Raw genomic sequence first — 27,086 nt, 5'->3', positions numbered from 1 at the left:
TTTTAATTAGCATTTTCTTTTTAAATGCCACATTTACCCTCTTCACTCAAGATACTTTTGCCACGTGCAGTTTTTACTGGAGTAAACATAGTCCCTTCAGATAGCTGCTTCAAGCCAGTGCAGAGGTATCTTGATCCTGTTTTGATTTTTTTCCTTCCTCTTATTCATTCCTTTAATCCCAGTTATGTTTTCTCAGGTGAACTCTACATACTCATATTGACCCCAAGAGTAAAGAACTGGGGCAGACAAGGTATATAAAGGATAAGAAATCTATCTTAAGCAAAACATTTTTTTTAAGGTCATATACTTTTAGATTTAATGTCTTTGTAACAAGTAAGACTTCAGGTTATTAATGTTTCCTATAATCAGTGGGTGAAACACATTATTGCAACAGACCTGTATTCTACAAAGTGAACTTGCTGCTGATTTTCTCTTTGCTGTTTATGTTGTTTGGGGTCCTTCTTGCTTTTCCAGGCAGAGGATGAGAAATTGACTGAACGCTCTCGCTTCTAATGAAGTCAAGCAGTTCTGAGTTTTAGCTGTGGAGGAAAATAGTTGAAGGTTTCAATTGTTTAAGATCTATGTGAAAACAATTTAGATACCAAAATCAATTTACATTATCAGTCTATTTTCAGAACTCAGCCTTTTAAATTTTAATTAATAATTCTAACTTCTTTGCAAAGCTGCAATTTACCTGACCCCAGGAGAAATCAGAGCTTGTTTAGCCTGTGAAAATCTGAGCCTGGTTTGCTCCAGAGGGGGTCAGTCCTGGAGTCCTAAGTACACACTGCTCCTCTTCAGGTTTCAGTGGCAGAGCACAGTCAGCTACTGCCAGGAGCAGACGGCTGGGTGCACTTCCTGGGAATATCCTGGGGTCAGAAGACCGGGGAGGTTCACCAAAAGGTAAAGATATATTATGCCTGGGATTGATATCCAACGTTTAGGAGAGCATAGTAGGGGAGAACTAATAGAAGAACTTGTATTTCTTCCTTTCCCTTGGCAGTTAAGGGGCCAGAGGGGGAGGTCATCCTTCTAGGAAGGAGAACACAGGCAGTTAGCTGCCCACATCAGCTCCACGGCGTTGCATAAGGCCTCATTTAGTACCAGGTAATGATCTTAATTTAAGCATGCATGTCCCTGCCCTCCTCTCGCTGTTCTGCACTATGGGCTCACAAGTTTGCTTATGCTAAAGGGCAGAACAAAAATAAATTTCCATACTCCCAGGCATGTTCCATCAGCCTGTGTTGGAGCATGGGCCAGTGTCCAAATACTTTGGATATGAAGTGAATTTGGGCTCCAGGACAGGCTCAGACCTGCTCCTGAAATTGCAGGGTGATGACACCAGGGTCCTGCTTTTATATTTGCAGTTGACAGGCTACCACCACTGGGACCCCCAGCTGTGACAGCAAAGCTCTCTTCTAAGTGTCCCGGCTTAAAGATGACCTTGGCTTTCTGTGGTCAGCAGGGACAGGGACACTGTTTTGTGTTACTGTTGAAGAGGAACTGGAAATTCTGAATTAATTGGGTGGAGCTGTAGCTCAGGTAGACAAAGATCCTATCTTGGTTAATTTTTTTCATGTAATGATTTTTGTTTTGGTCATGTAGGCTGAACACCCACCCCAAGACAGGGTGTTATTCTCTTGCTGGAGGGCTTCGGTGGGGCTCCCTAGAGCCGGCACAAGAGACTGTCCCGCTGGAAGGAGCCCTCCCGATGCAAGCGCTTGCTTCGATGCACCTGAAGCTTTTGCCTGCTCACGGGACGGGGTGGCTCGGGTATACTTGTGGGGTACGTGGGGTGTGCTCCCCCTGCCCCGGCAAAGGGACGGCGATGGCAAGAGCTCGCAGCGACGGCAGCTGCTGCCACCCATCGTCGCTGCCGCCGAGGCTCTCCCGTCCCCGCCGTTTGCCGCCGGCTCCTCCCGGGGCGCTGACGGCCGCCCGGCAGCGGGGCCGTCTCCGGGCGGGGCGGCAGAACTACAGCTCCCAGGGCCGCGCGGAGCCGGTGACATCATGTGCGGTGGCTCGGAGGTCACATGCCCCGCCAGCCCCTTTGTTTTGAGCGGCGCTGGCAGCGCGACCGGCGGCGGAGAGGCCCGAGCGCGCTGCACCGCTCCGGATCGCACCGCTCTGCTCCGCGCCGCGCCCACCCACCTGGCCCGACCGACCGGCCCCGGCCCCGGCCCCGGCCCCGGCGGCTCCCACGGGGCGCAGCGCGGCAGGGCGCGCTCCGGGCTGTGAGTGCGGGGCGGCGGGGCGCGCTCCCGGCTGTGAGTGCGGGGCGGCGGGGCGCGCTCCGGGCTGGGAGTGCGGGGCGGCGGGGCGCGCTCCGGGCTGGGAGTGCGGGGCGGCGGGGCGCGCTCCGGGCTGGGAGTGCGGGGCGGCGGGGCGCGCTCCGGGCTGGGAGTGCGGGGCGGCGGGGCGCGCTCCGGGCTGGGAGTGCGGGGCGGCGGGGCGCGCTCTGGGCTGTGAGTGCGGGGCGGCGGGGCGCGCTCCGGGCTGGGAGTGCGGGGCGGCGGGGCGCGCTCCCGGCTGGGAGTGCGGGGCGGCGGGGCGCGCTCTGGGCTGTGAGTGCGGGGCGGCGGGGCGCGCTCCGGGCTGGGAGTGCGGGGCGGCGGGGCGCGCTCCGGGCTGGGAGTGCGGGGCGGCGGGGCGCGCTCCGGGCTGGGAGTGCGAGGGCTGCCGTGCCCCACGGCGGGCCGGGAACCCCGGGGGAAGGCGCGGAGGCCACTGCGGGACAGCCGTGGCGCGGGGCCAACACGCGGGGTAGGCCGGCACCGTTAGTCGCCGCGGAGGGGACGGCGCGTCCGGGGCTCTGCTGGCGGCGCGCGGCGGCGGTGCCACGTTGGGGAAGGGCTGTGGGCAGCGCCGGAGCCCCGGGGCCCGCGGCGGTGCGGTCCCGCTGTGTGCGGTGCTGCTGTTGTTGCTGTTGCCGTTGTTGTTGTTGCCGTTCCCCCGCCCACGGCCGGCGGTGCCGGCGGGCGCTGCGCTGCGCTCCCGGCCGGCCGGGCGGGGCGCGCGGAGCCCCCGCGGCCGCTCCGAGCCGCGGCTCCGCGCGAGCCCCCCGAGCCCCCCGCGGGCGCGCATTGGGCGCGCATTGGGCGCGCGGGGCGGGGCCGCGGGCGCGGATTGGCCGGGGCGCGGGGGCGGCGGCGGCGGCCCGGGGTGAAGGTGAGCTGGAGGGCGGGCCGCAGCAGCCATTTTGTGCCGCCGCCGCCGGCCGCGCTGCCCTCGGCCGGGGTTCGGTGCCGCGCTGTTCCCTGCGGCAGCGGCTCCCGCGGGCTCCCTGCCCTGCCCTGCCCTGCCCGGCCCGGCCCGGCCCGGCCGGCTCCGTTCTGCTCGGGTCCCGGCCGCGTTCCCGGGCGCTCGGGCGGCCGGGCCGTGCTCCAGCCCGGCGGGCGCTGCCCGGTGTTGGATGTGCTGGCATCGGGCTGAAACCCGGGCCGTGGGAACGCTGTGGCCGGGGCTCAGGCTCGGGTTTGGTTTAGCAAAATGTGGATCACGTGCGAGAGCGCCATGGAAGCCGCAGGGGAAGGATTGGGACTTTTTCACTGTTAGTGCCCCATGCATGAATAATACCACGCAGTGTGCTTTTTTCACTCCTCCTTTGCCCATTTAAGTTGGTTTTTTCCCCTCTGAGGGATGTTTTCGTTTACAAAACGGTACATAAAGGGTTCTGCAGTTTCAAGGTGTCCCTTTTCAATGCTTTTATTTTATTTAATAATCATGACTCTCATGTCCAAATCAGTTCCTGTTTTTTGCTGCGTGACTTTTGAAGGCACTTAAGGCTTTTTTGTGTATGTGTCACTAGCTTAAATTACTGTTGACTGGACATTCTTTCATTTTTAGAAATCAAGATAGTGTCCTACATTAGAATAAAAAAACTTCTGCAGTTCAGCTAACTCTTTCCATGTCAATCAGTTCGATCAGGGTCAATTCTTGTTTACTGGTTAATCAGTATTCTTAAAGACTTCATCTGAGACATTCCAATCCTCAATAGTAGTTGCAAACCAATAATTTTTATTTTTAAAAAATTCTTTAAAACCAACAACATTTTTGGTCTTTTTCATATCACAAAGAAAGATGAAGGAAAGCGAAATGTTGCGTTTGTTTGTTTGTTTAGTCAGAGGGCAAGGTTATGCTCTTTTTCCCCACGCCCTCTTCCTTTCCAAAGGAGAGGAGCACGTGCAGTGTCCGCCCGGGGCCGCGGGGGTTTGTTCTCCGCCTCTCGGCGGCCGCCTCGTGTGCCCCCGCTGAGCGCACGGCAGCCGGTGCTGGCCCAGCCTCCTGCAGCTGCCAGGCCTCGCCATGGAAACACCGTTCCCGTGCTGGCTTTCGGTTCTGGGGGTGCTCGGGCTCGCTGCCGCTCGCAGCGCTGCAGGTGACGGCACACGGGACCGGCTGGTGCCGCCGGCTGTGCCCTCCCGCCCCTTCCAGCGCCTCCTTTTCTCCCCTCACAGGCGGTGGCGGCCGCGGGAACGGGCTGGACGTCGCCTCCCTGGCAGCTGCAGAAGCCCAGCACAGCCTCAGGTACTCGGAAAGCGCACCCCGAGGGTGAGCTCTGGGGCTCGGGCACACCTGGGGACAAGGTGTCGCTGGAGGGCTGCCCCGAGCTCAGGGACACCCGGGGCACGGGAGCCCGGCTGCCGGCACGGCCGTGGGTGAGGGCAGGGGGGTGACGCACACCGCGGGGTGCAGCAGGGGAAGGAGGAGTTCAGTGCAGCCTAACAGAGTTCTGTGTAAGGCTTTACTGATCGAAGGTGTCAGGGCAAACGTTTGATAGACTTCTTCCAGCAGCCTCTGAGCTGGGCTTGTAGGGTATTTCTGAGGAACTGCTTGTGTAGACAAGCTTAGGGGTGCTGTAGGTGAAGGAAATAGAGGAACCTGAACTCGCGGTGAACCCAGCTTAACTCAGAAATACGTGTGTGTGTGAGGTAACATCTGTGTCAGAGCCATGTCTGTGTTTGGAAGGCATTCATAAAACCTGCTGATTGTAAGTGTGATTTGTTTTTCTTTTCTAGTTTTTCAAATGGGCAGACTGAATGCTTAAGATGTATCCTTGTTGACCCTTGCTCAGACAAGCAGTCCAGTGGATTTTCTATTTTTTTTTATCAGATAATTCCCAGTACTTGTATTTGGGGGAAACAATGGTATTTTTCTTTTGCTTTGTTTAAACTTATTGAAGAGACCTGAGTGTTAATCCTCTGAATGATTGGTGTTTTACAGTGCAGGCTCTTTAGGCAGGTAAGGCATGTAAGTACCTCTGCATGCAGGAAAGGTGCGGACAGGTCTATCCTGCTGTGTTCCCCCTTTGCTCAGTATCCAGCTCAGCCCCAGGCACAGCTTCCCCTCTGCATTTCCCACTTTGGCAGCTGGAAGGTGACATTTTAAAACTGCTAGAGCAAGATTTGCAGGAAGGCAACACGTAAATGTGATAGAGCTGAGCATGTGACACTGTTACTGATAGGCTTGTGAAATTGTTTTGCTGAAGCAAACCTGCAGAAGTAATTAACTGGACGGAAAGTACATTTAAAAACAGTACGTTCTGCAATGAAGTGGAGTTCTTTCTCCTTTTATCTTATTTGTGATTTTACAGTATTTATTCCCTTGAGTAGCTTTTATTCTGTGAACTTTTTTTTCATTCTCCCATTTCTTTAAAGTATTAGGACATTAAAAAAAATCATTTGCTGACCACTAATTTTGTGATATTCCTAGCATAAAGAAGACATTGCTTCCTTCAGTGAGCAGTTGTAGCCCAGAGCCCTTGTTTCTGGTTATTAAAGATTGCATAATACAGTGCTGTCTTAACTTCTCACATAATGAGAAAGATATCATCTTGAAGAATTTGTACTTATTTTCTGTGTTTTGCCTTTCATGCAACATCAGGGTCTTGCTTTTCATTTCAGGCTAACTTTCTTTGGAAAAGGTCCATTAGCTTTTGTGAAATTAATCTGATTTAACTCTGCGAAGCTGGAATTCAGCCTTTCATGTTTATATTTATATTTGCATTGTTACATTTCCCTTTGCTGCTGCTGCTTTGTTTCTGCCCACTTCCTCATACGAGTGGTACCTAGCTAGTTGCAGTTGAAATTCAGAGTAGGGGTAGGATTTTGGCAGCAGAGCTGGTGAGGTGCTGGGGGTGGTTGTTGGTGTTGTTTTGTATCGGGGCTGTGTCATTCCAGGGTGAAGTGATTGTGCAATAGTGGGATAGGATGTCAGCTACGGATCACATTGTCCATTTGTGCCTGTTAGTCTCTCTGAAGCAATCAGTTGTTAGATAGGCTCATTGCAACAGCGTTTTTCAGGCATCAGTGTGACAACTGGTCCTATTTTAAGTCAAATTAAAATTAAGTATTTTGTAGGGTAAATGAGCCCCAGACCAAGAATCTACCTCGTAAATTTGTGTAAAACATTTTATTGGGAACGTGATAGTTTTAGAACCTCTTTTCTCAATGAGTGAAGGGATAGCCTGCATTATTTCCTTGCTGTTTGTTCAGATGGTGCCTTTTAAAGGTGCTGTGTTAAAAGGCTGTTTAAAAAAAGCACGTTCATTGTGTTCTATATTAAGTGGTGACGTGGCCGGTCTGGGACTGGGTAATTGCAGCTCTGAGGTTGGGAGCTCATCAGGAAATGAAGTTGCCGAGAGGAGTTGGTGTTTCCTGACTGTGGATTCAGGGAAACTGAATAAAACCTTTGGAGGCATGAAAAACATTTACATAAACTTGAAAATAACTCAGTTTGTGGCCTTGTAGACATACAAATAAATATTACAAGCAATTGGAATTGTGCCAATGCCAGGCCTGAGACGGTGCTTTGCCAGCCTCTTGCTACCTCAGTATGTTTTTGTGTACATTCATCCAGGTCATTTTTAAGGTCAGGAGAGCCAAAAAGCCCTGTTGTGGTAGATTGGTTCCTCTTACTGCCTCTACCATGTGCTATTTGCAGAGTCAGCTGCATTTTCTTCACCTTCACATTTTACTATTGGCACATGCAAACGTTTAAGTATTTGATTTTTGCAACTTCAGTGCTCTGATAATGTGAGTGCGTGTTTGCATGCTGGGAGGAACCTTTACACTTGTACTTGAAACTGGAAGGTGTTCAAGCAAAAACTTCTGCTTATAATTATTTGCCACTAGTGCTTTGGAAACAGAAAAATCTCCCTGTCCTCAGCAAGTTGCCCTTTGTTCATATTTCCAGTAGTTTTACACAAAAAAAGTAGTTCATCTTTCATTCTGATCTGTGTGCTAGCAGTTTACATTAATTTTTAATCGAATCATAGATTATCAGTGAACTAATTTTTAGATGTTAGGAATGAACAGGTAAAAACTTACTGTCAAGGTTACTTGTTGAGATCACAGATTGTTATTTAACTCTAGCGTTTTAAGACTTCATTATGATAGACTTTATAATGAAAATGGAGTGGTTACTCAATTAAATTTTTGCTTTTAAAATTTCAGTCTGTCCCCCCACCTCCCTTTTTGACTAGTGCTGTTATATTAGTACTTTGGAGACTCCAGCTGAAATGAGGATCACACTGAAAAAAAGGAGAAGTTGAAGGAAGCTCTTGATCACTATCTAGGAGATCTTTGGCTTCTGTCAGTCAGGTGATTTGCTGGAGCTGAGATCTTGAGATTTTTTTTATCTTGCGCACTAGTGCAGTACCAGCGATCCTGGGACATTCAGAAATTGCCCACAATGCCCCAGACAGCTGTTTTCTGGGTATATTTTGCATTTAACACTTGGCAGTGCTGCACTGCCCTGGGCAAGGTGCACACTAATTTGCCCTGTGCCACCTCCAAGAAAGTTCAACAATTTCAGCAATTCTTAAAGTGATCAAAAAAGTATCTTGTCTAATTCCTGTGATGCAGCTAAGAGTGTGTCAGACTGAATACTGAGGTGTTTTAATTTTTCAGACCGTTGCACTGAGAAGGAGAACCTCTGCAAGTTTTTCTCAATGACTCTATAGCCAACTGATGTAACAATGGTACTAATATTGGGACGCAGACTGAATAGAGAGGATAGCGGGATACGAGATTCCCCTGCAACCAAGCGGAAAGTTTTTGAAATGGACCCAAAATCGTTGTCAGGCCCCGAGTTTTTCGACTTCTCCTCGGGATCATCCCATGCAGAAAGCATTCTCCAGATCTTCAATGAATTCCGAGACAGCCGGCTGTTCACGGATGTCATCATCTGTGTGGAGGGCCGGGAGTTCCCGTGCCACCGCGCCGTCCTCTCGGCCTGCAGCAGCTACTTCAGAGCCATGTTCTGCAACGACCACAGGGAGAGCAGAGAGATGCTGGTGGAGATCAACGGCATTTTTGCCGAAGCCATGGATTGCTTTTTGCAGTACGTGTACACGGGCAAGGTGAAAATCACGACGGAGAACGTGCAGTATCTCTTCGAAACGTCGAGTCTGTTCCAGATCAGCGTCCTGCGCGATGCCTGCGCCAAGTTCCTGGAGGAGCAGCTGGATCCGTGCAATTGCCTGGGCATCCAGCGCTTCGCGGACACGCACTCGCTCAAGACGCTGTTCACCAAGTGCAGGAACTTCGCGCTGCAGACCTTTGAGGACGTGTCCCAGCACGAAGAATTCCTGGAGCTGGGGAAGGACGAGCTTATTGATTACATTTGCAGCGACGAGCTGGTGATCAGCAAGGAGGAGATGGTGTTCGAGGCCGTGATGCGCTGGGTGTACCGCGCGGTCGAGCTGCGCCGGCCCGTGCTGCACGAGCTCCTGACGCACGTCAGGCTCCCGCTCCTGCACCCCAACTACTTTGTTCAGACTGTGGAAGTGGACCAGCTGATTCAGAATTCCCCAGAGTGCTATCAGCTGCTGCACGAAGCCAGGCGATACCACGTCCTTGGAAACGAGATGATGTCTCCCAGAACTAGGCCACGCAGGTGAGGAAATTCTTTTAACCTTTTTTTCTACAGGAGGACATAAATTGATGTACAGATGTTTGATATATGCATGCCTGGAGAAAAATCTTTTACAGATTATTTTACTTTGCTAAACTCTGGAGCTGCTGCAGTTATGCTTCTGTACTTCTCCACATGCATGAAGCTCCCGTGTCTCTGGAGAATGTGCATAAATGAGTCTTTTTGCACAGAGCACTTTATTGCTCTGAAAAAAGGTAAGTGAAGTTATATTACCTTGCAAATAAAATACTTTCTCAAGGTTAATGTTTGCTAAGGGAGATCTTAAGTTAGTTCATATAATGAAGAGATCTTACTGTGCTGTGGCAGGAAACCACTCCATTTCCTCAGCTTTCTTTTTGTAGCAAAGTCATGTAAATGTACAGCACACCAAAAAGGATGTGAATGGGGGCATTATGTTTTCAGAGCATTTCCTTGCTACATCACAAATATTTCACAGATGGAGTAGCACATGTATTTGTAATAGACAGCAGGACAACAGGTTGTTAACTGTAAATAAACCAAATATTGTATTTTTTAAGAATCATGAAACAGTTCCTGAAGTATTTTGTGCTCATTCGGTGACATTTTAATAATTCAGAATTGCTGCTGCTTAATAATGTGTTACACAAATAGGTGGCTGAAGTTGCAAGAAGAAATGAGGAAGAATCCATTAGTGGCATTGATGAGCAATGGCTATTATGATTCTTTTTTTCCTGAAAAATATTTTCCCTGCCTCATGTCAATGATAGTACAGATGATAGTTCATAGTTAACTGCAGCTGATTTGAGCAGTTTTTAATAAAATTGTATGTTACATTAAGGTGATGCAATGATGGTCTAGACAGATTGTATTAGGAGTTACTCCTCTTTGTTTACTCTTACTCATATGTGGTTGCTCTACAGTGACTCTGCAGGGAACCTTTATTTTTTTGGCAGGTGTTAAAGGCTTGCTTAAGGGGAAAAAAACCACTTGGCAGTATTTGCCCCATTAGTGGCTTTCCAGTCTCAGTCCTGCCCTGAGAGACGAAATTCATCTTCAAGTCCCTGCAGCCCTGCTCCCACCCAGGCTTTCTCAGCTGGAAACTGCTGTGGGAGGTCTTTGCAAGCATTTGGATCATGGCAGTTCAGGAATTCCTGCACTGGTTGTTTTGGGGCTGGAGTTCAGGCAGTTGGAGGGGGCTGCAAGCTGCAGTGTTTGGTTTGGTGTTTATTCTGCTTTTCTTACTCAGTTGGCTGAGGAAGGCAAATACACTCAGGAGTTCTGTCAGTGTGGGGGATGTATGTGCTTGAAATTCTGAACATCCCCAGAGTGGGGCTCCAGTTTGCAAATGAAGTACCTTGCCTAATACAGGTGATTTCTGAAGCCAGGGGGTTTGTTGGTTTTGCTGCTGAGTTTATTAACTGCAGGGGGAGTTTGAGTAGGTAGGAACAAGAGGAGTAATTTACAAAGAGAAAAACTGGCTGGCATCCCAGCAGGAATTTTTTCCCCTTTTCTATATTACATTCATGGAATAGTTCTTTGTCGTTTGTTTCTGTTGTCTCTTTGTTTCCGTTGCCTATAGCAAAAAGAGATCATGTTTTGAAATAGTTGCCACGTCCCCTTCCCCCATGTTTTCATCAGCCTTTTCTAAGCATTTTGGAGGGCTTTAGGGAGGGGAGGGCAGGGCAATGGAGAGCTCTTTTCCTGTTTTCTTGCCTTCCTCCAATGTCATTCTATATAAACTGTTTCTAAAAGGAGACAGGCTACAGGATAAAAAATTCCCTCACCAGTCCTTTTAGTGAAACTTTGGGATATAAATTGTTCCAGTTGTATGGATATGGATGCACCTGCGGGTGAAGTGGGTTCTACTTGTTTTTTCAAAGAACAGACTGCATTGCAATTCAAGTTGATTTTTTTTCTTTTTGAAGCCAGTGAAGAGTTCCCTGGCAAGTTATGAGTTAAATAAAAGTTGAAAGTGTGGCATAACTGTTCTCGTTGCCACTGAGGCATCCTTGGCAAATGCAGGTCTTTCTGAGACAGCCTTTCAGTCACGGACTTGCAACAGTGACATCTTGAGGCTGTGCCTCCTGCTCCCTCTAAGCCTGTGCTGTCCCTCCTGTTGCGCACCAAGCCTCCAAGCTGAGACCAGGCAGTGAGCACTGACACACTTCCATGCCCAGAGCTGCTGTGTGCTTTGAGTTACCTTCAGGCTTTGATCAAAGCTGCTGTTGAGCTGTGTGGTAGCAGTACCCGAGTGTGCTCTTTAACCAGAAGGTAGGAGGTTTATACATTTTAACGTGTCCTTTTCGGTTGCCTTTGGAAAGCTTTAATGTAGTCCCTTATTTTTCCCACTTGGAGATGGGTTTCTGTTTCACTTTACATTTTGTCTGCTACCTCATTTAATACCAAAAATTGATTTGACAGGAAGAGGAAGAAAAAAGTAGTGATTTAGCAGAATTTCTGTAGTTTGTTTGAATTTCTGTAATTTGTCTTCTGAACTTACCATGGTTTTGAATGGGATCTGTTTGAGCTACCACAAGTTCTTCAGTCCTGCTGGTGCTGTGCTGGTTGGTGTTTTCACCTCATCAAGAGGTGTGTGTGGAGCTCAGGACCTCTGGAAAGCCTGCTCTTGGGAATGCATAGAATTGTATGACACTGTTGATTCTTCCACTCCCTCTTTTCTATTTAATGCACCCATTCTTGGTGGGATGGTGTCTCCTGGAATCTTTACAGCCTGGTTTAACACCTGTGTTACTTTGCTCACACTGTTTCTTCTGAGGCCTGCAAGAAGGGCTTCCTGTACTACTGGTTGAGGTCATAGCTTTTTCTAACTTTCATTTAAATATATCCTTAGTTCTTTTCTGGAATTAGCCTTTGCCTGAATGTTCTTTTTGTGTATTCCTACCGCATTTTACTTTTTTTTTTAAATGGATGTGTGCTCTGTCATTTGAAAAAAAAAAAAAAAATTGTAACTAACTATAAAACCCGCACAGTGCAAGACTCAGTCAAGAAAATACAATGGAGAAAATTTTTCTTTCCTGAAGAAAAAACCTGGTCATATAGGTATTAAAATGTTAGGAAAATTTTTTGTTCTCTTTGGATTTGAAATACTGTACTAAATGAATATTTTCTTGAAAAACTCCATTACAGCAATTCATAAAAAGCTCTCTCAGCAAAGGTTTTTGGTTCATTTAGTTTTAAACCAAAGATAGATAATCTGTCACGTCATCTTTTCATTGAGTGAATGGAGGCCTTAATTCTAATCACAGACAAACATCTTTGTACACAATTAGCTGGTGTCTTTGGGCTTGCTTCTATGGCAAATTATGAGACAAGTGTTTTGCTTTTATGGAAGTTCTTTTCTTGGGTAATGCTTTGTTGGCACAGGAACTTCTTGTCTCCTACCCTTTGAGAGATTCTTTTCAGAGTTGTTCCTCAAAAAAGCAAAAACCAGTAACCAGTAAATACATAGAAACCAGGAAGGAGCGTGACGTCAAAGCTGAGCAGCTGACAAGAATTTCTTCTGCTGGGTTCAGGTGTTTAAGATCCATTCCTCAGGCACATCTCATTTATCTCATCCTGTAGGGTGTTAGCATTTAGCATTGCCTTTGCCTGTTTGCAGTATTCTGGGTAAAAACATATATGGAATATTTCAATTTGGTGTGTGGTGACAAGGTAATAGATGGGCTCATGAGTTTCTTTCATGATGTTTCAAAGCAGGGAAAGCCTCATCTGGATTTATAGGTGAATATGTGCAGAAGTTCATGTTAGGAACTTTAGGGACAGATCATGTAACTTTTACCTCAAATCCAGTCATAAGTCTCTTCTTTGTTTTTGGGAGAACACTGCAGTACCCAGCAGTGGCATGAACGTCTGTTCTATGAGATACCTACGATCTTCACAGTGGGATCATAGTACAAAACACAACACAATGGCTCATCAGAAATAAAATCAGTCTTACATTCAGTTTTGATTAACTGACAGCAGTCCTTGAAATAACTATGTCACTGCAAAGTGCTTTCATTTTAAAATGCTCTGAAAGGAAAGGAGTTTGACAAATGCTGACAAGAAATCATAAATCTGAGAGGAGGAAAAAATGTGGTCACAGTTTGATTTGCACATCAGAGATAGTTGGTTGATTCTCTGCATTCAAATGCGCATTAATTTTTGTTAGATAAGTTTTGTTACTGCTGTGAATACAGAATATGTATCATGTGGTTAGTAGAAGGATAATCAGTGTGTGGGATAGAACTTTAAGGTCGGTTTGGGTGCATTGCTGTCTAATGCCCGATTTAATCCCACTGAGTTGCAGTTTTTGGTTTTAGGTTTGAATTTTTATTTCAGAATTCCTTTATGTTTCCTCCTGTCACTGCTGTTTTCTGCTTTACTGTGCATTGGCTCTAAGGTCTTTTTTGTTTTCCTTATTTTGGTGACTACATTCCTTCTGCTTTTAAACACTTGGAATATTTGGGTGCTGTAAGGTATTACTAATTTTGTAAAGCTCAGCAGGGGGAATGAAGACTGATTTAATTGTGAAACAGATTGTTTATCTCATTGTCTCCAGTCTGGCTTGAACTCTGTTTCTGATCTATGTGTACAGTCAAAGGAAAAACATTATTATAGTAAGGGCTTTCTATGTTATTTAATGATACGTTTTTTAGATAGAGCATTGTGCAGTGTAACTCCACCATTTACACAGGACTCCTGTCAGTATGGTAACCTGCTGTGTAATGAGACAGCTGGAAACAGTGAAAACCTGTTTGCTAAATGATCCTTTCTTCTGTTTTCTTTTTTCATTGTTGTTATGAAGTTAAAGCTAAATAGTATTTTTTCTGATTTTCACAGAGTTTTGAAGACAATGTTGTTTTGCCTCCCTGTACTAATATCCCCTACATCTTAATTTTCTGTGTTAACTTTTTTAGATCAACTGGTTATTCTGAGGTGATAGTTGTTGTTGGAGGCTGTGAACGAGTTGGAGGGTTTAATTTGCCATACACGGAGTGCTATGATCCTGTGACAGGAGAGTGGAAGTCGCTGGCTAAACTTCCAGAGTTTACCAAGTCTGAGTACGCGGTGTGTGCTCTGCGGAATGATATTCTTGTTTCAGGTGAATAACCGTCAAAAATTCAAGACTTCTTTCTTTGCTTGGTTGATTTTTGTTGGGTCCTGTTCATGGGGTGTGTTTATTTTTGTTTGCTTTTGAAGTAGTGTGGCAGACCTTTGTACTGTGAACTTCCAGAAGCTCAGCGGAAAGTCACTTGCTGCTGTGAACACCAGCCCCAGCACAATCTTACTGTAAACAAGAGTTTTTTCTGGAGTTCTTGTTTGGCATGAATCCGCAGTTTTTTACAGCTGATTCCAGGACATCAATTGTATTAAAAGAGACCAGCTAATGGCTGCTGTGAAATACAGCAGGAGCCTGTGTGCAGCAACAGCTGGGAAAACTACAGACAAAAAATCCCAAGCAGGCTTTTCCCAGCAGCATATTCAGACCTTTAGCAAGGGAAAATCACAGGGTGCAGCTGATGGTTCAGCAGGCTGTGTGTGTTGGTTTAACCAAAGAAATGGTCTCCTCAGGTGTGTGTGCCTGTGTCGTTTGAGCAAAGTGAGAAGCCAAGGAGATGCTCACAGAGCGGGCAGAGGAGGGGGTGGGAGGGATGTGCCACGGGCAGGGCATTTCTAGGGTCTCATCTGGGTAGTGACACTACAGGAAAGAGCTTAGGCAAAAGCCATTAAAATGCATTCCAACTTCAATAAATAATCTGGTGTGATTTCAGCATTATGGGAAAGGAAAGCGCGAGGAAAACAATTTACTGTGTGGTTTCATCTTTGAAATCCACTACAAATTACTTATTCAGTATATTGTATAAATATTGATAGATCCTTATTACATCCCAAAGGGGATATAAAGTGTTCACTGCCCACTCAAGAGGGGCATGTTAATAGGTAGCATTATCCATTCAATAATTGTTCAAATTGGCATATGTTTCATTTTAAAGGTGGAAGAATCAATAGCCGGGATGTCTGGATTTATAACTCTCAACTTAACATTTGGATCAGAGTTGCCTCCTTAAATAAAGGCAGATGGAGACATAAAATGGCTGTTCTTCTGGGTAAAGTAAGAGAAGTATATTTTAATTTTTTTATCATGGGAATGTTTGCTGTATATAAGAAAAGAGAGGAGAAAATACTTAAATATTACTTTGTAGTTCATGTCAAATTATTAAAAAAATACGTATTTTCAAGTAAAATACTTCAACCAATTAGGCTCTTCATCAGTCAGACACTACCCATGGATATGAAAATCATCTTACTGCTCATTTATTTTCTTGGGATTTTATTTTTTCATCACTGAAGTGGCTTATTTCCAAGAAGCAATTTTTTGGGAAGCAAAGAAGCATCTGGATTTGCCTGTGCTTCAAAAGTGCTGTGTAACAGTTTATGTACTTATTAACAGAAACTGGTACTACTCTGAAAGTCAGCAGTTTTACTTAGTGTTTTATATTGAAATGAAGCAAACACATGTCGTGTGGAAATGGAAGGTTTTGCTATATTTTGAAGGCAAATATGCCTGACCATAAAACCACTGGTTGGGACTCCCTTACTGAAAGTTAGACAAGATGTGCATGTGGTGTCACTTGATCTTCTTAGAGATGAACGTGCAACTAAGCAAGCAGAGGGAAGAAGGTAATCACAAATAATGAGGAGCTCTGCTTCCTAAGTATGAAAGAAGAGACAAGAAAGTAGAGTTTACAAACTGAGAGGAGGAAATACTTCAGTAAGCAAGTAGGGGAAAAGCAAAATGCCAGAAATGCAAAGGTAAACTCAGATGGGCGTTTGCTGCTGCTGTTGTTGTATGTTATCTAAAAAAAGAGAAATACAGAGGAATGCCTTTTCTAACAAATGCTATTCAAATAAGAAGTTTCTACTGCAGTATTAATAATACTATGCTTTGGCATGTGTTTGCCGTGTCATTCCACATGTGACTCCAGGGAGTCTTTACCTGTTATTTTTAGACCATATTCTTCTCCTCCTGTGTATAAATTAAAAAATGTGAGGAATGTGTCCCTTGACAAAACTAGCAAATCAGCCTTAAATAATTTAATTTGATATTTAAATGTGATACCTGCTGTGAACATGAAATGATGGTAGTTTTCACCCCTTTGTGCAGGTGTATGTGGTGGGAGGATACGATGGGCAGAACCGCCTGAGCAGTGTGGAGTGCTACGACTCCTTCTCCAATCGCTGGACTGAGGTGGCTCCCCTGAAGGAGGCTGTCAGCTCCCCAGCTGTCACCAGCTGTGTTGGCAAACTCTTTGTCATCGGGGGTGGCCCTGATGACAACACCTGTTCTGACAAGGTCAGGTAGCTCTGTTGGGTTGCATCTTCTGTCCACAGCAAACTGGATTGCTGGTTTAAAACCAGGTCCTGCAGGAGATCTGCGTGAACTGTTTTTTGCTGGATGGAGTGTGGAGTTATTTTAATACGAAAAATACAAAGTAGAAAACGTTAATTGAGCCACTGTTAAAACGCTAAAGACCACTGGCACAGTGGTCTTTCTCATGGATACTTTGCATATGTCATTGGCTTCACAAGTTCTGTTAATTCTTTAATGGGAATGTTCAGAAAACAATGTAAAATATTGCACATACGTATAAATTACTGCTACATGGATTTGCATGTAGGTTGACTCCAGTTATTTTGGGGAGGCACTGCTGCCTTGTCTCTCCCTGTGTAACCTGGGTGGGCATGCCAGGCTGTTCCTTCAGTTGGGCTCTCAGTCTGAAAGGCCTGTCCTTGTTTCCAGGTTCAGTCGTATGATCCTGATACCAATTCCTGGTTGCTCCGTGCCACCATCCCCATTGCCAAGAGATGTATCACGGCCGTGTCCCTGAACAACCTGATCTACGTTGCTGGCGGGCTCACCAAAGCCATTTACTGCTATGACCCCATTGAGGACTACTGGATGCACGTACAGAATACATTCAGCAGACAGGTAATTACCAATCAGAAACCCATAGACAGCTGAAAGGTACTTTTTGACATTGTAATCTTGGCATTAAATGAGTATACATTTGCTTATCCGTGATAGAATTGCATCTCTGATTCCATTCTTGCTTTGCCTCTTCATCTGTGTAACTCAAAACATCACAGAAGAGGAAGTTTCTAAACCAGTAGCTTTTCAGCTGTCTGTCACTTAGGCAGTGCAGGCTTTGCTTGAGAGCTGTTACTGTTGAAGAACAGTATAGTGGATGATGATTTCATTGTATAGGCATTACCTTCTGTTGCATGTTGTCATTTAGACTGAAGGGAGTAATTTCCTTATAATTGATTAAAGCCTTTCAGCGTAGCAGGAAATACTGAAGGCTGTTTTTACAGTGTGAAAAAGCCCCACTGTATAGCACAGAAAGTGTCTGATTTCAGCAGTGAGATCTCTCTCATTTCCACACGTGGGACACTGAGCAGGATTTGAATGAGTCTGCTCAGTAGTGAAGTGTGTGTGCAGCAGTTACATTTCCCAGTGTTTTAAAAACACCAATCACATATTCTATAGTATTACCATAAGAGAATTTTTTTCTTTTTTTCCCAGCCTTCCCTCTGTTCCTCTGTTTTAATCTGTGTTCTTTATTTAAATGAGTATTTTTTCCATGCCTGCTTTTGAGAAAGAAATAAAATCCTATCTCTGTTTCAAGTAAGACATAGCGCTGAACTTTCTTGTGCACTGTTTTTAGTCATGCCTTGTTTCCTCTCCACATTTACATCCCTCTTCATTATCTGTTACTCCTCTAAGGTGCTTCTCCTTTTTCCCATTCTTTGCTTTAATAGTACCTACTGTGGTCCCTCTTCTGAAAACCTTTGTTCTCTCCTCCTTTCCCTATCTCAGGTCTTTCAGTGGTAAGTACAGTGTTCAGTTGTATTCCATTGTTCCCTTTGTCTGAGCTACAAGTAGTTAAGGCTTGCCCCTGAAATAGTCTTGTGCTGCTGCTTTCCCTAATTTTTGTGCTTTCTGCACTGGCCCTTTCAGGAGGGAACATTATAGGCCAGGCTGTTCACAAAAGGCAGTCACAGTGCTGCCCTCCTGCACTGGGGCAGACACAGACAAATCAAGCCTTGCTTTTTAAATAACCGTGTGTTCTCTTGTGTTTTCTTGCAACAGGAGAACTGTGGCATGTCTGTGTGTAATGGAAAAATCTATATCCTTGGTGGAAGACGGGAAAACGGTGAAGCCACAGACACTATTCTTTGTTATGACCCTGCAACGGGCATTATCACAGGAGTAGCAGCCATGCCCAGGCCAGTATCGTATCATGGCTGTGTGACCATTCATAGATATAATGAAAAAGGCTTTAAACTGTAATTTTTAAATTTTTTTTAAAGAAGAATGAATGCAGTGGTCTGCTGCAAGACAGGCTTTTTAAAGATTCCTGAAGTGGGAATTCCCTGCCTAAGTGTCATATGAAAATTATATCCTGTGCCTTCAGAAAAAGGGTTAATAAAACTTACCAAACAAGTCTACAAACCTATTCAGTAACCAGAGTTCAGATATATCTGCTTGGGCTCTGATACGAGAGCAGGACGTTGTACAGAGGTCGGAAAGTTTGCCCTATGTGTGATTAGTAATTAAAACCTTGAAAGCTTTTTGGGGAAAGTGCCTTCAGCATTTGTGCCTGTGTCTTTAAAAGCAATATATTCAAGGTGTTTCTGGTTCTGCCAATGGGAAAAATGCATAGGCAAGTAAATTCCAAAGAATCATCCTGAATCATTATCTGCCATTTAAAAAGCTCAATTATAATTCATATATCATTCTTAGAAGCAGATTACTTGGCTTAACCAAGTAGATTTTTTTGTCAGATCATGCATGGGTTGGAATTAAAAACAAACAAACAAACAACAACAACACAAAAAACCAAAGCAAAACCAAAACACCAACAAAACAAGCTACATTGGACAAATATGAGAATCTCTGAGAAGTGCTTTCTTCTGAAGGCCAAACTGCTTGTTTGGTGAGCCAGTACAACACACTGCAGTGATGCTTTTGTACATTAACCCTCTGGAACTCAGTGCTCATAAATGTCCAGCAAAGAAGTACAAGGCTCCATGACATGGAAAACCAGTGGGTTCAGGCATGCACCTGTGAGGCAAAGTTTGAATCACAGTTTTTACCTTTTTGAATAGTATGGGTGAAGGCTGAGAGTTACTGGGTTCACTCTATGCTCACTGCAATGTCTAAACTATTTAGGAAATAAAAGGATGTTGAACTCTGGATTCTTGCAGTTTTCTGAATCACATTATAAATTACCTGATGATAGAGGTGGGGACTTCAGTTTGTGCCCTGCAGCTTATAAATTGGTCTTTTGGATGTCTCATCTGCAGAGTATCCAGCAATTATTTCTTGGCCTTTCTTCAGACAATCACTTAGTGTAGCACAGTTAAACTACTGAATAAGCTGCTTGGCCCCAGATAAAGAAGTTGTGGAAAGGCTCCTCCTTTCACCAGAAAAATATCTGTGGACCTGTCCATGTAGCCATATGATGTGTTCTGGATAATTTTGAAGCCTAGGAAGCACTTGTATTTTGATGCACCACCATTATTGGGTTGGGTTTTTTTCAGTAAAGGTATTTTTTTAAGTCCTCCCTAGATTTCTGTACTAGGACTCTTTATTTCCAGTACACAGTTGTACAGTTGAGGCACAAAGTTCATAAAAATTGAAATAGCACTTGGGAGTTGGAAAATGAATAGGAATGTCTGTGTACCAATTTCCTGTAAATCACCAAAAACCTCAGGAGCTGCCTTTCAAAGGAATTCTGAGGACAGCAGCCAGTAAGGAAGTTGGTCAGTGCCAGGGCAGAAAAACCCCATAAAACCCCTGCAGAGCCAGCCCTGGCCTCAGGGTTCTGGTCTCTGTGCTTGCTCAGGAGGGTGAAAACAAGCACCATCTCTGGAACGTTGTTTGTTCCACTGGACTTTCCTCATCTGCTTTCCCAGAGTATTTCTTCATGAGATGGAAATTCTGACCCTCAGCAAAACTATGCCAAACTGGGAGTCACCATTTTCAGTAACATGGTCATGAGTTTTAAAGAGCACTGGGAGCTGCACTTTGGGATGCATTAACTTGTAACCTCAGGAAAGGACACAAATTTCAGTTTCTGGCTGAACACCAAACACTGCTTTTGATATGGTAAGAATACTGATAAAATACAAATCATTGCATATCAGTGATGTAGTCAGGTCAGTCCCTGAGCATTCACATTGTCCTAAAAAAGACAAATGAATCAGATAAATCAGTCCTTTTCTAAGTTTAATCTGTTTTGCTCACCAAGTTTTACTTTGAAATGCCAATTTCAGTACCTGTGAATAAGGTCTGATTGCAATGGTAATTGCCCTGTAACTCATTTTATGTACTAACACCATATATGGCTTGTGCCATCGTTGTAAATAAAAATTACAAAGACTAGAGGAGCACTTCATTAGAGATGCAATTTGAAAAACATCCTCCTTTCCTTTAGTTTCCTCCTGTTTGTATTCAGACTTGTAATGTTGTCATGCTATACTGTTTTTAAACAGTGCTTATTCTGTAGGTGTAGAACAGTGTCATTTAATCCGTGTTTATAAAACTGCACTACTCTGTAAATAACAAGATTCTGCTTTCCAAGGTTTTGAAGATACTTTTTTAGTTTAGTTGTCCTTTCTTAACAATTTATGTACTGTTACTGTTACCTGTTTTTGAAAATGAAAGTGTTTAATGAACCAGTAAATGCAGAAATGTAGATGCAGAAAACTTCTGCTTACAGTTCTTTAGAATCTGTATCAAAGCTGAACAGTTACAGGTGTGGAGCACTGCTAAATGGCAGTTATTTAAACAATGATTTCTTTAAAACAGGCAGTGAGTTTTCCTTCTTGCTTGTTTACTCTGTAAATAATTTGCACTTACGGCCTTCTCTGTTACAACAATTATTTTTAGATATACTAGAAAATAACAATTTGACCTTGATTTAATGAAAAATGTACCATTTTTTAGAAGGATGCATTAATTTGGAAGTTGCATTCCTGAGCCACTTGTTCTCCAATGCATTTCACTTAGGTATAGATGGATTCAAAGATTTAACCTCTCACTCTTAGGCATATCTAGACGCTTGCAGTTTATGGGCTTGAGCATCAAGTTGGTTTTAGTTTTCTCCTATGTCTCAGCTAGGAGAGAAAATTATTAATGTCATCTACTGTAATCAAATTATTTCCATCATCAATGGTAGTAAGTTTGGTAGCTCTAGAGCACCTGCACAAAGATGTAACTTCAGTCCAACCATACATACGAGGGCTCAAGCATCTCCAAGTCACACCTAAAAATAAATTCTAGGAATTTTCCTCACTCTGCTAAACAGAAATGAGTAAATATTTTTTTCTATTTTGATGTTCATTTCTGTTCTTAGCAGTGTGATGTTAATTGAAAAGACTGTTGATGCTTTCTTGCAGCCAGGCTTCTGGAAGGTTCAGAATCACTTAGAGATCACTGCAGCACGTGCAGCCTCTAGCCCTTGGCTTGTGGCTGAAGCATTCACCTTTTACAGCCCTCAGCCACGGAACATTGCCTGCTGTCTTGCGAGTGGTTAAGTGGGCATAATTTGTGGACTCTCTTCCATTTTATACTGGAAGTGTGGTGTGTCTGGTAGGCATTTGGGGGATTGGGCACTGTGCTTTCCCCTGCAGCACCAAAGGGGTCCACACTGTATTGTTAATTTTTTTTATTAGCACCAATGCAGTTCTCATTAAAGACAGCTTTGTTTCTACACTGTTGAACAGAGATATTCATGCAGATTATGTTGATATGGACCCTTATAATTTACTGAGGCTTTTTAAATAGTATTTTTAACATGGCAAAGTTTTGAGAGAGGCTACTGATGAAGAGGAAATGCTTACCTGGACAGAGATTCAGAGGAAGCTTTGGTCACCTGTGCTTGAGAGCAAGGATGCTACTGCCTGTTCAGTTTCTTTCTCAGAACAGTTGAGTTCACCTCATTATCCTAGGTAAACCCTTTGTTTATCCTGATTGTCCTTGACTTGCTGCAGGGGCAGAACAAGAAGCAGGCCCACTCACTGCCTGTGACTTGATGTTTCCCCCTGCCCAAGGCACAGGGCTGGTGCTGGTGAGCTGAGTCCAGCTCTGAAGAGCAGAGACAGGAGAAAAGCATTGGAGCAGGCTCAGAGATGGCAGGAGGAGACCCAGTGTGTTTGGGGGTTGCAGTTTAGCTGGGCTTGCTGAAATAAAGGTGTTCAGGATGCTCATAAGTTTGCAATTCCAGATGCTGAAACTCAGGTGGTAAAAATGTTTATTTGTCAATTCACTGAACTCACCTGGAGCAATAAAGATGCAGATATGCTTATGGTCTGGTAGTGGCAATGCTCATGAAAGCCAGGGGTTCATTTTTCTGAATTGCCCAAATAGGCAAGTAGCTGTGGCGTTCTTTTTTACCACTGAAGATGGCAAAACCCAATTCAAGAGCATTAAGAATGTCAAGAGACTTGATCACTGTGAGGCACAACGAATATTTTCATCTGAATGCGGTCTCATGTACGCAAGAAATTACAAATGAAATTATTTGTTGTGCCTGGTTAAAAAAAATCTAAGCACCATATACTCAGAAAAGGAACCTATAGGGTAAGATGAAATTTCTAAGCAGAAACCTGCTCTCTGGTTGGGGGACAAGCAGTGCTTTGGTTTTGTAAAATACGTTTAGCACACAAGTTTCCTCAGTATGGAATTATTTCAGGTGGCATTAATTAAAATGGATCACGATTTTGTAACCAGCAGCCTCCCACCAAGCCCAAGCCAGCTGTGACTGTGTTCTCTGCTCCCTGCCTTTGTGTCACACACAAGTTCATTATAACGTTACTGTCTAAGAACTGTAAGCGATTGCAGGAATATTTCTTTTTTTCTACTGTAGAGATCCAGCCAGTGCTAGTATGTTTATGTATGCACATCTGTATGTGAATTATTTTGTGATTATTCTCTGATAGTGCTGTTACGAGTGATGCACATTAAGGCCCTGTGTACAACTTGTTGATACTGTAATTAGGGCTTAAGTTTGTATGATTAGCTCCAAAGAAAATAATGTGTGTTAAATTTGAAAATACCTGTGCCTTGAATTCACCTGTATTTTTATCTGTTTTGAAGAAGAGCTTGGATTACTCCTCACGGTTTGTTACCTTTGTTATGATTGGTCTTACTATCCAGACTGTTAATGTCCTTCTAGCAGAAATAAATCTTGCCATTCATTAATTAGCACAGTTAAACTTCTTGTTTAGAACATGCCTAGAATGCTTCCATTATTACAGTGCTATGGCAGATCTAATCTAGGGAAATCAGTATTTGTTGTCTTCTATTTTTTGTTTCCAGCAACGCCTCAGTGACAAAGGACTGAGTTTAGTCTTTGACTTCCTGTCCTTAACGTGTACAGTTTCTTGTATTAGTCAGTAGCCTCTGTGATATTTCTGAACTCTCCGAAGTCATCAACCTCTTGTTCAAGATACAAAATATGAAGCAATAATATGGTGCAGCATGGCAATAAGCAAATCAAGAGACTTGAATGTAATATACTGTTACTAATTTCATCTGTGTAAATGCTGGACCTAGGAGTCATTCTCCTTTTGGTGCACCTGTAGCACTTTGGAGTCAGATTAATAGGAACTACTTGGCCACGGAAAGAGAGTTTACCTGCTGAACTGTTACTCATATGATATTTTCGCCTGAAATCATATTTTCATTTTCCTTTTTTTGCTGAGGAAAACAGCAGTTCTTGATATTCCTTGCCAATTCCTTTATCTGCTGAAACATGAAAGCTGTAGTTCCACAGAGAGCTGATCTTGCCCCCAAGAACAGCCTGGTGCAGTACAAATGACATCTGAACAGGAAAGCTCAGACCACTTACTGTGTGCCAGAGTCAACGTAACGGATCTCACACACAACATTAAGGTCTTCAGATTGTGCCGACAGTAGAAAAGTGATTTTGTAATGTAGCACAATTGCAGTAACACCTGTTATATTTAAATATACTTCTTGCATAATTCTTTGAAAGTTTTTTAAAGTTCAGTGTATCTAATAAACATTTGCCTTTTGAATAGTTCACCGTGGTTTATTTAGTTTATGAGAAGTTCCAGGGTGGGGCTTGGTGGTGCGAGGAGGAAACTCCCTCCTGCTTTTTTGGGCCATGTAACTTGTTGGACTTTCCTTTGATCTGTTCTCGTGCCTCCCAGTCTAGGAGTTTTCCCTGCTCATCTTTCTGCCCTCCCAAGGGGAATAAAGGCAAGCTGGAGGCTGCACAGAAGATTAAACTTGAAAGAAAACTGGAAAGATAAGAAGCAGGGAGTGGGATATGAAATACTGGTTAGTCCTGGGTATTGTGATGAGAAGAAAATGTGAATGGACTCAGAAAGCAAAACCAGCATAGGAAATTGGGAAAAGGTAACAAAACCTTGGGGAGGTCACTAGCAAAACATGGCTTGGACAGAATCCTGTAGGTCTATTCTCCTAAAATCGGCGGCTCGGCCATCTCAAGATGCCACGCACACGTGGCAGAGGCTGCAGGGGGCAGAGCCCTACTGAAAACGTGGCAGGCCAGCAGTGACTGGTGCAGCTCTGCAGTGTGGCCAGGCTCGGGGACAGCCACAGACTGGCTCTTGCTGCACTGCCAAAAGCAGCTTCCAGTCAAGTTCAGTGCTTGCAGAAGCTCAGCTTACTGCAGAAAGAAGTAATTGGGAAAAAATAAAAGGGAATCCCCACAGACTGCAAAGCCATGGAAATACTTCTGAGAGCTGAAAAGCCCACCTTAAGATATTTTAAGTCTTAAATACAGTCAACTGGTGGCACTATTCTAAGAGCAGCTTCTTCCTCTTTCCATTAAGCAGAAATAAGGAAGAAAATAAAATTGAACTAAATTACAGTCATTTCTGGTGAGCAGGATACTGATTTGTGTTTAAGAACAGTCTCCATCGATCTGCCATACTTCACATCTGTTGGCAGAAAGAAAGGCTAGTAGTGTCAGAAAGATTAGTAGTGATCCTGAAATGAGAAGAGGACCTTAAGGGCTAAGCTTTGAACATTCAGCCTAGACCTGCTAATCAGTGGCCTCATAAATAAGTTAGCCGGTCCAAGAGTGAACAGGATGTTAATTTGTGCTGGTTCAGGGCTCACTGGCTGAAGCATGAGACTGCCACAGACCATAGCATTGATGCCATTTGCTGCACCTGACAGAGGTATTGCAGCCTGGCCAGAACCAAACACAAACCATGGCATTAACTGCACACATTGCTCTGGTTTAGCTCCGATGTGAGAACATGGAGTATGATGAGCACTAAGTATAAGGGTTTTTTGAAGCCTATCTAAGGGTAGGTCAGGGCTCCCATCCTGCTCCATGCTGTGAGCTCCTGCTGTCTGCACCTCAATCGCTCCAGGACTCCCTTCTTGGGTCTTTTGCTAATCATAGAATCACAGAATTAATTAGGCTGAAAAGAGCTCAGAGATCGAGTCCAACCTATGACTGAACACCACCTTGACAACTAGACCGCAGCACTAAGTACCATATTCAGTCTTTCCTTAAATACCTCCAGGGAAGGTGACTCCACCAGCTCCCCGGCAGCCCATAGCAATGCCTAATCACCCTTTCTGTGAAGAATTTCCTCCCAATGTCCAAGCCGACCTTCCTCTGGCGCAGCTTAAGGCGACGTCCTCTCATCCTGCCCCTCGTTCCCTGAGAGCAGGGCCGGCCCCACCTGGCTACAGCCTCCTGGTCAGGGAGCTGTGCAGAGCCATAAGGTCCCCCCTGAGCCTCCTTTTCTCCAGGCTAAACACCCCCAGCTCCCCCAGCTGCTCCTCACGGGACTTGTGCTCCAGCCCCTCCCACGGCTCCGCTGCCGTTCTCTGAACACACTTCAGCACCTCGATCATCCTTTCGTGAAATATCTTCCACACTAAAAAGCCTTCCTCAGATCTTTTAACACGTTAAACACGACTGTTCCAAGCAGCAAGTCAGGATCAAATCACTGCGTTCGTCTCTCCACACAGGAACCCGACCGCGTCGCCCATCTCGGTTTCTCCGCTGCCGCGGGCGAGCGCCCGCTCTGCCCACGGCCTGTGCTCGGTCGCTCCGCCCCGAGGGAGCCGCCCGGCCCCCGGCCCCGGCCCCGGCCCCGGCCCCGGCCCGGCCCGGCCGCTCCGCCCTGAGGGCGCCCCCGGTGCCGGCCCCCGGCGGTGCGGGCCGTGAGGCGGCACCTGCCCGCGGCCGCCCCGCCCCCCGCGCGCTGCCCGCCTGCGCGGGCCCGCCCCGGCCGTGACGGGCGGCGCTCGGCCCTGCGCTCATGGCGGCGGCGGCGGCGGCGGGACGGCCCGGCGGGGGTCGGCGCTGAGCGCCCCGGGCGGCGCGACGGCGGGAGGCGGCCGGAGCAGGCGGCGGGGCCGGGCCGGGCCGGGCCGGGCCGGGCGGCAGAGCGCGGTGAGCGGCGGGGCGGGCGTAGCGCAGAGACTGAGCGCGGCCGCGGCGGCGGCGGCTTTGTGTGCGCGGCGGGGGAGGGGAGCGGCGCTGCCGCACGTGGGACCGGCCGCGGGCAGCGCTCCGCCCTCCGCGCCCGGGGCGGCGCCGACACCGGCACCGCCGACACCGCCCCCCGCGGCGGCCTCCGCGCCGCCTCACGGCTGCGGGTCGAGCCCCGCTGTGCTCCCGCCCCGGGGTACTCGCTGCCCCCTCACGGGCAGCGTCGTGGCTCGGGTTGAACCGTTCTGGGCGAGGGACAGCCGGTGTGTGACCCCGCAGCGGGGAGCCCCGGGCTGGTGCCGAGGCAGCTGGGCCCGTCCGCTGGCCCCGCGCACCTGGGGTGCCCAGCATTGCCCTTCCACGGGCGGTGGTGCCTGTGTGGGGGGAGCCCCGCTCTCCTGCGGTCACGGGCGGGATCCCGAGCGTGGCTCACGGGGCTCTTCGGCAGCCCTTTGCCGCGGGAGCGCGGGGCTCCGCCACCGCAGCTCCGCTGGGGCTGTGGGCGCCCCGGCTCTGGTGAGCCACAGGCGTCGGGAGGCATTTGAAGCTCCTGGGCTGTGCAGAGCAGAACCAGCTCTCAGCTGTGAACCTGTGCGATGATCGCTGCCCCTGCTAGAGAGTGCCCCTTCTCCTTTGAGGGGTGCACCACAGGCCTCCGCGTGGTGAGAG

The 27,086-nt window shown here is 46.1% G+C and overlaps 2 protein-coding genes and 1 long non-coding RNA gene across 6 annotated transcripts in view; 1 reads left to right on the top strand and 2 right to left on the bottom strand.

Annotated features, from left to right (window-relative positions):
- The window catches only part of KLHL6 (kelch like family member 6), a 38,690-nt gene extending 37,066 nt beyond the window's left edge, over positions 1 to 1,624 (bottom strand). Inside the window, exon 1 of the mRNA XM_068201367.1 lies at positions 397 to 1,624. The gene's annotated coding sequence lies outside the window, so the exon portion shown is untranslated. The remainder of the gene's footprint in view (positions 1 to 396) is intronic.
- On the top strand, positions 984 to 24,014 carry KLHL24 (kelch like family member 24). Of its 4 annotated transcripts, none has more exons than XM_068201371.1 (7): positions 984 to 1,107; positions 7,911 to 8,898; positions 13,818 to 14,002; positions 14,895 to 15,013; positions 16,067 to 16,255; positions 16,703 to 16,891; positions 18,053 to 24,014. In XM_068201371.1, exons 2-7 carry the CDS (start codon positions 7,979 to 7,981, stop codon positions 18,251 to 18,253), a joined length of 1,803 nt encoding a protein of 600 aa, XP_068057472.1. In that variant the 5' UTR covers positions 984 to 1,107; positions 7,911 to 7,978; the 3' UTR covers positions 18,254 to 24,014. The 4 variants fall into 4 exon arrangements, with proteins under 4 accessions (XP_068057472.1, XP_068057470.1, XP_068057471.1 ...); XM_068201369.1 differs by lacking the exon at positions 984 to 1,107 and adding an exon at positions 2,014 to 2,234; XM_068201370.1 differs by lacking the exon at positions 984 to 1,107 and adding an exon at positions 2,014 to 2,267.
- On the bottom strand, positions 23,270 to 26,028 carry LOC137480279 (uncharacterized). Its single transcript, XR_011002774.1, has 2 exons — positions 25,492 to 26,028; positions 23,270 to 24,949 (listed from the first exon to the last, which is right to left on the bottom strand). It is a non-coding gene; the product is annotated as an uncharacterized lncRNA (long non-coding RNA).
- Positions 26,029 to 27,086: the final 1,058 nt, after the last annotated feature.

The sequence above is a fragment of the Anomalospiza imberbis genome, chromosome 10 (assembly GCF_031753505.1).
Source record: "Anomalospiza imberbis isolate Cuckoo-Finch-1a 21T00152 chromosome 10, ASM3175350v1, whole genome shotgun sequence".
Lineage (NCBI taxonomy): Eukaryota > Metazoa > Chordata > Aves > Passeriformes > Viduidae > Anomalospiza > Anomalospiza imberbis.
Note: the sequence above shows the minus strand (reverse complement) of the source record. Positions and strands in the feature narration are given on the sequence as shown.